Source organism: Myxocyprinus asiaticus, chromosome 4 (assembly GCF_019703515.2).
Source record: "Myxocyprinus asiaticus isolate MX2 ecotype Aquarium Trade chromosome 4, UBuf_Myxa_2, whole genome shotgun sequence".
Classification (NCBI taxonomy): Eukaryota; Metazoa; Chordata; class Actinopteri; order Cypriniformes; family Catostomidae; genus Myxocyprinus; species Myxocyprinus asiaticus.
This window is the reverse complement of record NC_059347.1, coordinates 17,510,534-17,524,406: the sequence shown is the minus strand read 5'-3', so window position 1 is coordinate 17,524,406 and position 13,873 is coordinate 17,510,534. Positions and strand designations below refer to the sequence as shown.

The 13,873-nt window shown below is 37.9% G+C and overlaps 1 protein-coding gene across 1 annotated transcript; it reads right to left on the bottom strand.

The window, feature by feature from the left end:
- Positions 1–302: 302 nt before the first annotated feature.
- On the bottom strand, positions 303–6,689 carry LOC127439705 (uncharacterized). The gene is made up of 9 exons (XM_051695968.1): positions 6,682–6,689; positions 4,066–5,375; positions 3,001–3,599; positions 2,781–2,851; positions 2,464–2,678; positions 2,071–2,312; positions 1,497–1,637; positions 1,127–1,283; positions 303–313 (listed from the first exon to the last, which is right to left on the bottom strand). The coding sequence occupies exons 1-9, from the start codon at positions 6,687–6,689 to the stop codon at positions 303–305; spliced, it is 2,754 nt and encodes a 917-aa protein (XP_051551928.1).
- Positions 6,690–13,873: the final 7,184 nt, after the last annotated feature.

Below are 13,873 nucleotides of genomic sequence, written 5' to 3'. Positions count from 1 at the left end.
CTGCTGATTTATTGGGCATCAGACTTGCTACAAGTTGTGCTTCATTTTGCTTAAGCAAACTGAAAAAAAGTTCAGCAAATCCAGGTACTACCAACAAATCATATATGGCCCTAATTTTATCCTGATTTAATTTCTGTGCATTGATTTCACTCAGCTTTTCTTGGTGAATAAAGCCAGAGGCAGCAATGCCATCTAAAACAGAATTCACGTTTACAACCTTTTGAACGATGACACTTCTGTTGTTTTTCAGAAAGGATACACCTGTAGAGGTAAAATACATTTTTAACAATTGTACAGTATATTTACAGTATGTCTATAATGAGAAATTATAAAATATGAGAAAACAATGTCAGTTATTGACAAAAGATGATTTGGTCCACTAAAAATCTAAAATACATCTTACTGTTACAAAACCTGACGCATTTGCTTACATTGCTCACTGACCAATTTATTTTTTACATCTGTAAGATACAAAAAAAAAGTTGGTTTATTTCATCTCCATTTTTAAGTCAGTTAACAGTTTGTTAATGATTACTATTACCAAACTTGATGCATTTGCTTACATTGCTCACTGACCAATTTGGTTTTTACATCTGTAAGATACAAAAAAAAAGTTGGTCTATTTCTTCTCCATTTTCAAATTAGTTAACAGTTAGTTAATGATTACTAGACTACTAGAGCAAATATTACAGGAAATATTAGTTATTTGCTAGATTTAAATCATCAGAAAGCATATTTTACATTGTATCTTGTTTGCATGTTCATGTAAGTAAGGGCCCTTTAATGATTTCTAATGAGCTGCACAGTGTGCGCACTATATGACATAAGTCTTGTTTGCCAGTTTGAAGGTTAATATATAATGGGTCTTATTAATTAAACAGGAGCAGAATGAATTTCTGTACAAACTGTATTTAGAAAAATTCTCATTCATAAATTATCGACTTGCATGTAGAAATTTACATACAAATAGATTTATAAACAATTTACATATAAAATTGTTCTGCTTATGAATAAAACCCAATGTCTATAATTCCCATAAATATTTACTTTGTAGTCAGATCAATAATTTACTTCAGAAATTATAATCTTTCCACAACTTTAGCAAAACACAAACAGTAATTCTTACTTTCAAGGCGTATTTCACAGTCCCACACAACTTTGACTTTTTCTGGATTTTCCTTTATGAGACGTAAATTCACATTCATCACATCATCTGGCAGGAATATTTCAAATGTTGGATTGTATTGATGTCTGTTCTTAAAAGTGCATTGAAATTGTTTGCTCTTGCAAAGGAAAAAGATATTCAAGGGTTAACTTTTCAGAGAGAGATATTAAATCAGACAGTTGATTCAAGAGCACTAAAGTAACAAATGCATAACAAGATTCTTTTAAATTCATAAGTTCATTCAAAATAAAGACAAAACATGAAAACAACTCTCTTGTACTGAATTTTTCAGATTGAATGAGAGATTTGTCTAGTGCTTATTCATACTGACCTTTGGTTGTATCTTTATTATTGGCTTCTCTGAAAGTCCATGTTCCTCTACAAGATCACAGGACATGCTGTATGTACTGTTATATTTAAGTGTGCAATCACAGGTTGTTCGGACCAGTGTATAATTATCACACTCAGCCACCTTAATGCATAAGGTAAAAGTGAATGTTTAAAAATCATCCCAAATAAAAAAATAACACTTCAGCTTTAAGGTGATATGTGTCATTTTTTATTATAAAATATTATATCTCTTATCACAGCTTCCTGTAGAGACATCTATAGCTATGCCATTTAGATTGATTTCTTGTAAAGTGTAAACGTTACAGCTCTGTGATGCTTTTAAAACGTTGCTCTGTTTGCTTGAGTTGTTGAGGTTATTAGCAACATTGGCTCAACCAACAGCAAAAGTTTAGGCTAGGACCGCCTGGCAAGTGGCAGATGGGGGTAGTGTTGGGGAAACCGGTTATGAATCCTGTCATTATTTTTAAAATTCTGTTTGCTATTACCAGTGGTGCAGAAATGACACATTTCAACTTAAAGCTGAATGAACACATAGAAAACTCTTTAAACTTTACTTTTCTGGGGTCCACATTGAGTGGTTGAAGGAACACATGCAATGTGTGTGTTGGTTGAATGTACATCAGAATCACTTGTCCAATTATCTTTTCCTTAAACCAGTTTATTATCTTGGAAAGTGTAAATCGTGATGTTCCCGGGATGCTCACTGTCACATGTGTCCTTGAGATATTCTCAGGGTTCAGAACCTCAACAATAAGGCCTGAGTAATGTATAACTGACAGGCAGTGGTGGGCATCCTCTGTGATTAAAATAAATAAATAAATAAATGAGAGAAATTTCAGGGAAGAAATTACTGTATTTTGCTATGGAATCTACTTGGTTATTTCAACATACACAAAAAAAAAAAAAAAAAAGTTAACCTAAAAAATGTGCTTCATACGCTGACTCACCAATGGAGGTCTCACAGTGTGGCAGCTTGAGGTGAGAGAGCTCACCCTGAACACATCTGATGTCATACAGAGGTCCTGCTGGGTAACAGTTGGTGGGGACTGGACAGTTGCTCTCCTGAATAACAGTGCTGTACAGCACTTCCCCTTCCCCCTTCATGTTAAAACCAAGCTGTGTAAACTCACAATGGAACCAGCCTGTATGATTGCATTGTAGCCTGTTTGATTTAAAAATAATGATAATAAAATAAAATAAATTACATTTGAATGGAAACGGATACACTCTTATGGCTTCCACCTCCTGTATCTTGACACAATACCTGTAATTAGTTTGTCCATCCTGAACAATGACCTCAGGAGTGAACAAACAATCTTCTTTTTTGTCTGTCCCCTGTAAAAAATAAATAAATAATGCATTTTGAAAACCTTTTCTATAAACTGAATTTTATTTCAAATTAGACATGGACAAAATACCGATTTTTTTTTTTTGCAATGAGATTACCAATGAAGCATCATTAAAGCAATGAATAAATGACTTACTCTCAAGTCCTCTGAAGGGGATTGAGAAGCTCCATCTGAAATCTCTGGTAAAAGCAGATGCATTGATTTATTTCTGCTGATCATCCTTTCCATCCTCTCTGAAAGCTCAATCCTCTTGTTAATTTCTGGTGCATAGCCAGAGATGTGGCAATTGTATCCACATTTTTCACGAATCCACTCCAGTACTCCTCTCTGAGCTCCAGTATATTCATTTATTTCACAGTCTCCTTTTGTAAATACCACAATGACATGATTCCAAAATTTCTTTCCAAGAAACTCTAAATCTTCAAGAATCTCTTTGGTCTCGTCTGTGAATTCCCCATGATCTAGATGAAAGATGAGTAGAACTACATGAGGTCCAGGAGTGAGAGCACGTCTTTCCCATTTAAGAATCCTCTTGGCATTGAAAATGTCAATCTCTACCAAGTGCGCACTTTTCTCTAGCAATTTCCCTTTGACAGTCTTAAGTCTGCCATTGTCAAACTGCCCTTCATCACAAATCCATGACTCTTCTTTAAAGAGCAGATCACCAACAGATTTTCCTGTTTCTTTGAAGCCCATGAGCCAAATCCTGATCTCTGTGAGAAGAATGCTTTCACCTATTTAAGACATATACACAATCTTCCTAAATAATATGCATTTTGCAAGTTGTATTAAAGCAGAAAGAGAAAGGAGTTAACTGAGAAGAAATTATTATTAGGAATCTTAAGTGTTACCATTCATTAATGAAATGTGACCATTTTTAAGGTGCATATGAATGTCTAATTACATTTACTTTCTTTGTCCATGCTAATAACATAATAATTAAAATAATAACTAACTCTAAGCAAGCTGTGTCATTTTTGTCATTGTTTACTTTCTTGTAGAGACAACAGACCAATGGCAGACCACGGGAGTGATTGGGAAACCTGTTTGAAAAAATCACAGTTTTGCGAAGCTAATAGTGCAGCAATTTCCCCACCCCCTCAAAGCTTTCTGTAATCTCTGTTTTCAAAATGCTCATATGTGTTGCTTAATGTGCAAAACTATTTAGGGAGTGTGGCACAATAGAAAAACTGTACTTACTGACAGCAAGTTCATTCGTTAAGGCTCTCTCATAGAACTCTGCAGCCTTGAGTGTTTCACCCCTTACTTCATGAATGAATCCTTGTATGCAACAAGCCGTACTGTCATTAGGATCTTTCAGCCTTTTAATACGATATTCAGCAACCTTTTCCAGGCTCCACTCACACATTTTGCCTTCTGCTGATTCAGGCTGCAGCCTCAGACCTTGCATGAAGTTCTGTATGGCTAGTTGTTCAGATCGTTTGGTGAAGCGCTGGTACTTGCCATATGAACAATAAACAAACTGCAGATGCTCCTTTCTGTAATTTGCCTCTTTAAATGCTTGTTCGAAAAGTCTCTCAGCTTCTGAGATCCTACCATCCTGTCCATAATGTAGTGCCAGATCTGCCATATTGATAATGAATGAGGGCCTTAGAGAATCAGCTCTTTCTAGATGAACAATGCACATTTTCAAGTATTGCTGACTTTCATCAGGATCTGCTATATGCCTCTTCTTTTTGTAACACATAGCTAATGGATGGTGCATGAAGGCTGAGTATGGGGAACGCTGCAGTGCTTTTTTCAGTAGATTTATGGCCATGTCCACTGATTCCAACTCACGAAAGAATTTTGCTGCATATCTAATGACATGTGGGTTTTCAGGAGCTTTCAAAAGAGCAGAAATCACTATCTTTATGCACTTTTCAGTATGTAGAACAGCATCATCTGTATTGAGCTTTATTGCTTTTTGGAGTTGTATTGTTGGTGAGTGTTGCGAGTCAGTGGTCTCAGTTGTAGTCCTGTACAGTGCAATCGCATAGCCTGTATTTAAATCACTGTCATCTGGGATCAATTCAAGGGCCTGCCTAAAGCATTCTTTTGCAGCACTGTAATATTTGTGAGAGAATTTAAGAAAAGCCCAACCTTTCTCTCTGAGCACCTCTAGAGGGAGGTTAGAAAATGTTTCATGGATCCTATCTAACTGTCTCAAATATTCTGCACATGAAAAGAATTCATTCATATGATAGTGCAACCAAGCAAGGTCCCCATAGGTGACAATAAGAACTAATTCACTTCTCTCTTTGTAGTATTCTTGTGCAAGCTGCACAGATTTCTGCAAATTTGTGAGTGCTTCCTGTAGGTTGCCATGGAGGTAATGAATAAATCCTAAACTGCTGTAAGCTCGTGTTACTCTTGCCTTGCCAGATTCCAACCGAATCTGTTCCTCCAGGCGATTCAGTAAATCAAAGAGATTAAAGTCTTCTTCTCTTAGAGACCAAGTAAAGTGGCACTCCTGCTGAAGCAGTTTGGTTTTTAAATCGCTGTCAAAACTGAAAGTTATAAAAAGAAAATGCTGAGACAAAGGACAACACACTTTAGAAAAGAAAAGAATTCTTTAATGTTGACATCCTTCAACCTGTTTATATTTGTACATTTACATTTCTTTTATGTAGTAGAGTCTTCTAATGTGGGTAGCATATATAATTAAGCAGCATAAACAGCTGAAACTTAAATATAGTTGCATGATTGCATCACTTCAAATGTGCACTCTGTATTTCTTTCTTCATTAAATAAAATAATAATTGCCCCAGAGTAAATTGTACTTTTGGAAATTGTTGTTTCAAATCATGTGCATTCATATGAAATGAACATTCATCAACAGTCATAACCAAATTCTATTAAAAGCGGTTTTATTTTACATGAATCTAGGCAGCGAAAAGTGCCTTTCTAGTTGCAACAAAAAACTATTGCTTTTACATAATGCTATGTGTCATATGATCAAGACGAATGCTAGCACAACATGAACAGGTCTTTGTTAGTGTAAAGGGTTAAAATGAGACAGGGAAAACTGGTGCATACTCATACTCACTTTTTAAAACCTGAGGTAGTTTAATCTTACATGTAATTTCTCTTCAAACCTCCAAACAAAAATTTCAATATCATCACATTTTTTGTAATAGCTGTTGGGTAAACAAGTGAACACAATAAACCCACACTGACATACATTCAGGCAAGGCTGCTGTGCCTGAACAGAAATTGAATTTCAAAAATAAACATACCCAGAGAAATATTTACTGGAGTAAATAGTGTGAAAAGTAACATCTCTAATACTTTACACTATTTAAAATGTACACTCAGTAATTTTTTCTACATTAAAAAAAAGTTTTACTCCTAAAGAAATTAATTGTAATTTTGAAATATATGTATAAAATCATGATCACTCACATGAGATGAAGACTCTAGTCATATCAGTAACCTTATAAAATCAGTTGTATTCTACATGGGGAAGGGGCGCTCTCATGGGGGCTGCCATTTTAAAATCACATGGCCAGCTGAATACTACTCACTTAAACTCAGTAACCGTTTTGTTATTGGACACTTTCACTCTTGGATTAAATTAATCATGGCTGAAAACTATTGCTTTTGAATGATGTTGCTGTGACCATGAGTCAGTCTTTTTTTTTTTTTTTTTTTTTGCCATAGTAGGATTATTAAAGCTGCACTATGTAATGTTGTGCCCTCTAGCGACATCTGTGGTTGAAATGTAAAATTGCAAGCAATTTGTGAAAAACACTTTGCGTCCGTCATGTTTCGACACTACTGTTCTGGCGGATGAATCTCATGATTTGAGGTTACCTGGACATCGCCTATGTGATCATGATTGGAAGATATTCAGAGCCGGAGTCATGACATGCAATTTTTATGTTGTTATTATCATGTTAAATGATTAAACATTTAAAAATGAAATATTACTTGCTTTGGTGAAGATAAATAACACTCTCATTTACATATTTGGAATAAATTAGTTTGACATGTATAGCGCTTTTCTAACAGTATACACTCAAAGCGCTTTTACATTGATAACAAACCACCACCAATTACCAGCATATTTTAATATGATTATTCAAGTGCTTTATCTACTATTGATGTTTGTACTGTACTACATTTAACAATTTAAGAGGTGAAACTCGTGATACGGCTGATACGAGTTCAATGGAAGACTTTAGACTGTATTTTTACATTATGTAAAGCCCAGTGTTAATCTCGTCAATGAATTCACTGACAAAAACTTTTGTTAATGAAGGATTTTTTGATTTCATCAACGATAACAAAGACGAGACGAAAAAGGCGCATCATGAAGATTATTAAATGATTTTAAAGCATACTGTTGATGAAAATATTACCATAAAATGATACTGCAAGATATTAACAGTGCATGATATAAACAGAAGAAACTTCTTAAGAATCTGTATATAGTCTAGAAGACATTAGATAGGTGTGTCCCAAACCGCACACTTCTGCACTATTTCACATCATTTTGAAGTAGTGCGACTAGTATGTTTACACAGAAAATGCAACAAAAAGAAGTGTACTACGAGTACACGGATGATGCACTTTTTCAACCATCAAAATGGAGTGTGGAATGTTGGACACTTTGTGCACTCCGCGCACGCAGCTTGCCGTACATAGCGGAAGGGGCTGAGTTACCGGTGTTGTGTTTAAGTCTGTTCCCCCTATGTTTCCCCGGTTAGTGTTCCCCTTAGTGCCATTAAACATTAAACACAGAGGGAACAGTATGTTCTGTGTGGCAGTACGGGGAGCAGTAACCGGGGGAAAATAGGGGGTTGTGTAGAAGTCTGTTCCACCTGTGTTTAATGTTTAGAATCAGAATCAGAGTCAGCTTTATTGCCAAGTATGCTTACACATACAAGGAATTTGTCTTGGTGACAGGAGCTTCCAGTGTACAACAATACAAAAACAATACAAAAACAGCAGCAAGACATAGATAATAATAAAAAATAAAACTAATTATACACATATGTACATACACACACACACACACACATACACATGGGTAGTGCAAATCTGATAAAATCTGTTATGTACAGTGCAAATGTTTTTGTTTTTTTGGTTTTGTTTGTTTGATTATTTTCAGAGGAATGAAATGGCAGAAGAGGTTGGATGTGTTGGATAAATATAAGAAAGACTAAACTGTGTATTGAACATAGTTATTGCTCAATGGGGCAATTTATCTGTTCATGAGATGGATAGCCCGAGGGAAAAAACTGTTCCTGTGCCTGACGGTTCTGGTGCTTAGAGCACTGAAGTGTCGGCCAGAAGGCAACAGTTCAAAAAGGTAATGGGCAGGGTGAGTGGGGTCCAGAGTGATTTTTCCCGCATTTTTCCTCACTCTGGAAGTGTATAGTTCTTGAAGGGGGGACAGGGGGCAAATAATAATCCTCTCAGCAGTCCGAACTGTCCTATGTAGTCTTCTGATGTCTGATTTCATAGCTGAACCAAACCAGACAGTTATTGAAGTGCAGAGGACAGACTCAATGAACGCTGAGTAGAACTGTATCAGCAATGCCTGTGGCAGGTTGAATTTCCTCAGCTGGCGAAGGAAGTACAACCTCTGCTGGGCCTTTTTCACAATGGAGTCAATGTGGGTCTCCCACTTCAGGTCCTGTGAGATGGTAGTGCCCAGGAACCTGAATGACTCCACTGCTGCCACAGTGCTGTTTAGAATGGTGAGGGGGGTCAGTGTTGGGGTGTTCCTCCTAAAGTCCACAATCATCTCCACCGTTTTGAGCGTGTTCAGCTCAAGGTTGTTTTGACTGCACCAGACAGCCAGCTGTTCAACCTCCCTTCTGTAAGCACACTCATCGTCATCTCGGATGAGGCCGATGACAGTGGTGTCATCTGCAAACTTCAGGAGCTTGACAGAGGGGTCCTTGGCAATGCAGTCATTGGTGTAGAGGGAGAAGAGTAGTGGGGAGAGCACACATCCCTGAGGGGCACCAGTGCTGATTGTACAGGTGCTGGAAGTGAATTTCCCCTGTCTCACAAACTGCTGCCTGTCCGTCAGAAAGCTGGTAATCCACTGACAGATAGACGTGGGAACAGAGAGTTGGTGTAATTTATTCTGGAGTATAGCTGGGATGATGGTGTTGTAAGACGAACTGAATCCACAAAAAGGATCCTTGCATATGTCCCTGGTCTGTCCAGATGTTGCAGGATATGATGCAATCCCATGCTGACTGCATCATCCACAGACCTGTTTGCTCGATAAGCAAACTGAAGAGGATCTAGAAAGGGTCCAGTGATGTTCTTCAGGTGGGCCAACACCAGTCTCTCAAATGATTTCATGACCACAGACGTCAGGGTGACAGGTCTGTAGTCATTAAGTCCTGTGATTTTTGGTTTCTTTGGGACAGGAATAATGATTGAGCGTTTGAAGCAGCATGGGACTTCACACTGCTCCAGTGATCTATTGAAGATCTGTGTGAAGATGGGGGCCAGCTGGTTAGCACAGGATCGAAGACACGCTGGTGAGACGCCATCTGGGCCTGAAGCTTTCCTCATCTTTTGTTTCTGAAAGACGTGGCTCACATCATCTTCACAGATCTTAAGTACAGGTTGAGTAGCAGGACGGGGAGGAGGGGGGTTGCAGGAGGTGTTGGTGTTTGTGTTAAGTGAAGGTCAGAGTGGGTGTGGGGTGTGAGATTGGGCCTTTCAAATCTGCAGTAGAACACATTCAGGTCGTCAGCCAGTTGTTGTTTCCCTACAGGGTTGGGGGTAGGAGTCCTGTAATTTGCGAGTTGTTTCATGCCATTAGCTGAAAACTTGTTTTTCAGCTTCTCAGAGTATCTTCTTTTAGCCACTCTGATTTCCTTGTTCAGTGTGTGTTCCTGGCCTGATTGTACAAGACTTTATCCCCACCCCTGTAAACATCCTCTTTGGCCTGATGAAGCTGCCTGAGCTCTGCTGTAAACCACGGTTTGTCGTTGTTGAACTTTAAATAAGTCCTAGTAGGAATGCATATATCCTCACAGAAACTGATATATGATGTAACAGTATCTGTGAGCTTGTCCAGGTCTGTGGCTGCAGCCTCAAAAAAACTCCAATCCGTGCAATCGAAGCAGGCTTGTAGTTCCCGCTCTGCTTCATTGGTCCATCTTTACAGTCCTTACTACTGGCTTGGTTGATTTTAATTTCTGCCTGTAGGTTGGAAGAAGATGAACCAGACAGTGATCAGAGAGTCCCAAAGCTGCTCTAGGGACAGAGCGATATGCATCCTTTATTGATGTGTAGCAATAATCCAGTATGTTCCTGTCTCTGGTGGGGCATGTAATGTGCTGATTGTATTTGGGCAGTTCACGTGTGAGATTTGCTTTGTTAAAATCCCCAAGAATAATAATAACTGAGTCCGGGTATTGTTGTTCCGTGTCTGTGATTTGATCAGCCAGCTGTTGCAGTGCTGTGTTCAAACACGCGTTTGGTGCAATATACACACTCACCAGAATAAACGAGGAAAACTCCCGCAGCGAGTAGAAAGGCTTACAGTTAATAAAGAGTGCTTCCAAATTAGGACAGCACATCCTCTTTAACGTTGTTACATCTGTACACCAACTTTCACTGATGTAAAAGCATGTTCCACCGCCTCTCGTTTTCCCCATTAACTCCGCGATGCGATCTGCTCTGAACAGCTGGAAGCCCGGCTGATGTAACGCGCTGTCCGGAATGGCTTCACTCAGCCAGGTTTCTGTGAAGCACAAGGCAGAAAAGGCTGAAAAGTCCTTGTTAGTGCGGGTGAGGAGATGTAGTTCGTCCGTTTTGTTAGGAAGAGAGATTCGCAAGATGAATGCTCGGCAGTGTTGTTCGAAATCCGTGCCGACTGAGTTTGACCAGCGCACCGGCTCGTCTCCCTCGCCTGCGTCTCTTGAACAGCAGAGCTCCAACTAAAATGTCTAGCAAAACGTCTGAATATTCGAAAACCGGGAAAAGATTGTCTGGTACATGCTGTCGAATGTTCAGCAGTTCGTCTCTGTTAAAACTGACTGGATAAAGATTACTAAACACAGGACACACAAACAAAAACAACAAAAGAACTGAGGAGCTCCACACCGAGGCAGCCATCCACGGCGCCATCATGATGATCATCTTTTAACGGCAATACGGGGAACAATAACCAGGGAAACATAGGGGGTTGTGTCAAAGTATGTTTAATGTTTAACGGTGCTATGGGGAACACTAACCAGGGAAATATAAGGGGAACAGACTTCGACACAACACTGGCAGCAATGGTGATCTGGCAAAACAATGGTAAATGATGGAGAATATGACAGCTAACGAACATTTTGCACATCATCAGGTAAAAGATATTATTTTCATTGACTCAAATTAATTAATATGACATCGAAATCTTGACTATTTTAAAGGAAATTTTTTTTTGTCAAAAGACAAACTATCAAGTAAAGACGCTGACTACCACACCTGAAGTCGCAAGTTTGAATCCAGGGTGTGCTGAGTGACTCCAGCCAGGTCTCCTAAGCAACCGAATTGGCCTGGTTGCTAGGGAGGGTAGAGTCACATGGGGTAACCTCCTCGTGGTCGCTATAATGTGGTTCGCTCTCGGTGGGGCGCATGGTGAGTTGTGCGTGGATGCCGCGGAGAATAGCATGAGCCTCCACACACAGCAGTAACGCGCTCAACAAGCCACGTGATAAGATGCGCGGATTGACTGTCTCAGATGCGGAGGCAACTGAGATTCGTCCTCCAGTCACTACGCCACTACGAGGACTTAGAGCGCATTGGGCATTCCAAATTGGGGAGAAAAAAGAAAAGAAAAAAAAGACAATCTATGACTAAAACGAAAAGCCCTGAAACAATTAACACTGGGACAGCCTCAGTTTATAAAGCAAGTGAAACTGTAATAACATTGTAAACTAAAAATATAAAATGAGGATTCAGTAATGATGGGGATAAAATATACTTTATTAAACATGAAAATATTATGCTTAAATATGCAATATAACAATGACAATAAGTTAATTTCACAAGTTGTACATTTAGTAAACATGCACAGTAACTTCATTGCACAACGCAGATACATCGCGATCAGTAAACACACGGGTGACGTTTGATTCATAAAAGCATGACAACCCTACTAGACAACGTACTGTATCCAGGCATTATAGCAGGTAAACAACTTCGCCAAACGGGTAACAGATAAACATCCAGACTGCAACGATGCTGTCCTGAACTGTGTGAGTGTTACTGAACTGAGTTGAACAGCGTAGTTAGTTTCTCCAGCCGGAACATGAGACAGCCGGTACTTCGTTCCTGTGTGTGTGCGGACATGACGTAATGGCACAAGGATGAACGTCACAAGCCAAATCGAACCAGACAGCTCAAAATACAAATCATTTTTATAGGCTTACAGTAGTGAATCGGGGTAATGTAAGGACATTGTTTTGAACACTGATTACAAACAGTTGCTTGATAAAGGGTCAGCAAAAGGTGAAAGTTCATCAGGTAAATTAACAGACTACTTTTTGCGACAAGGGAAAATTATCACATTGCTTCATTTTCCATGGGCATTCAAAATAATAGTAATAGTGAATTAAGGTACACTCATGACATCAAATATTTTATTTTAGTACATGGACATTCAAAAGATTGTTGGAAATTTTTACTTATTTATATATATTTATGTTATGTTAACAGAGTGTCTTTTTCACTGTATTAAAGTTTGCATTCATAGTAACACTGCTTTGAACCCTATTAATTATTATCAAGAATATGATTTTTGCTTTAATATCAAAGGTCTTAATAGAAGAAAAAAAAAAAAAAAATTATGATCCAGCGTGAATTTTCTTGATAAAAAAATATGATTGTTTCTGGTAACGTGCATGTAAAATGTCTAGAAATAGCATTTTAGCTTAGCGTAAAGCTGACAATTTACACAAGATTTATTTCTATTTCTTCTGCTCCAGACTTACTTCTCTGTCTGCTCGTATGAATGTAACACATCATAAGAAAGTGTTTCACCGCTGTTCAAACGCACTTTGGATCACATCATTTATATGTATAAATGTTTTCCATCTGAAAGGACAAAATATTAAATGAAACAAATGACAATAAAATGCAAAGTAATCTCTTCAGTAATCAAAATACTGTTTGAATGTAACTGTATTCTAATTACCAATTATTTAAATTGTAACTGTAGTGGAATACAGTTACTTATATTTTGTATTTTAAATATGTAATCCCGTTACATGTATTCCGTTACTCCCCAACCCTGATTATAGGAATGGTTCAGCAAACGTGGGACATCAGGCAGGGACAAATAAGTTTCACGATTGATTGTCCTTTAAACATGAGGAAAAGAATCAAAGCCACTTATAGATTAGCTCTATTTATTTGTATTATTTATATAATATTTATTTGTCTGACACATTTGTAAACAATGAATTGATGGAAAATTCTTCGGCAAATGTTCCTTGAAACAGTTTAAATTAAAATAGTTTGATGGATTAAGATTATTCATCATACTATGAGGATATAAACAAACATTTACAACGACAAAAACCTGGATATTTCTGATAGCACCTGATTTCATTTTCGTGATGGGGTGTTGAATCCCTCATTGACTGAGACAAGGAGCTCTGGGATGCAAGTTGTTTTGGGCATTCTATTGGGTGCCTGATAGTTCCACTTTACACCAGCAACAAACCAGCTACCATGTTCCGAAAATTTTTTCAGGCCTGAAATGATTTTTTTTTTTTACCATTCCCTGATATTTCCAGGTTTTCCCACAACCACAGGAATCCTGCAACATACAAGTCTCAACAGTAAACCAATCAGTATTACCTTAAATGTAACTAATAGTGCTAGTTTGAGTGAGAAAAACTGCAGTGAAGTTTTAGATTTATTGATAGTTAAGAATCTCAACACCTTTTTGTTCTGTTTGCTTTAAAAGTTTTATATGCAATAGTGTTGCTGGACCATTCATTTAATAATAATCATAAAAGAAACAAACACAAAA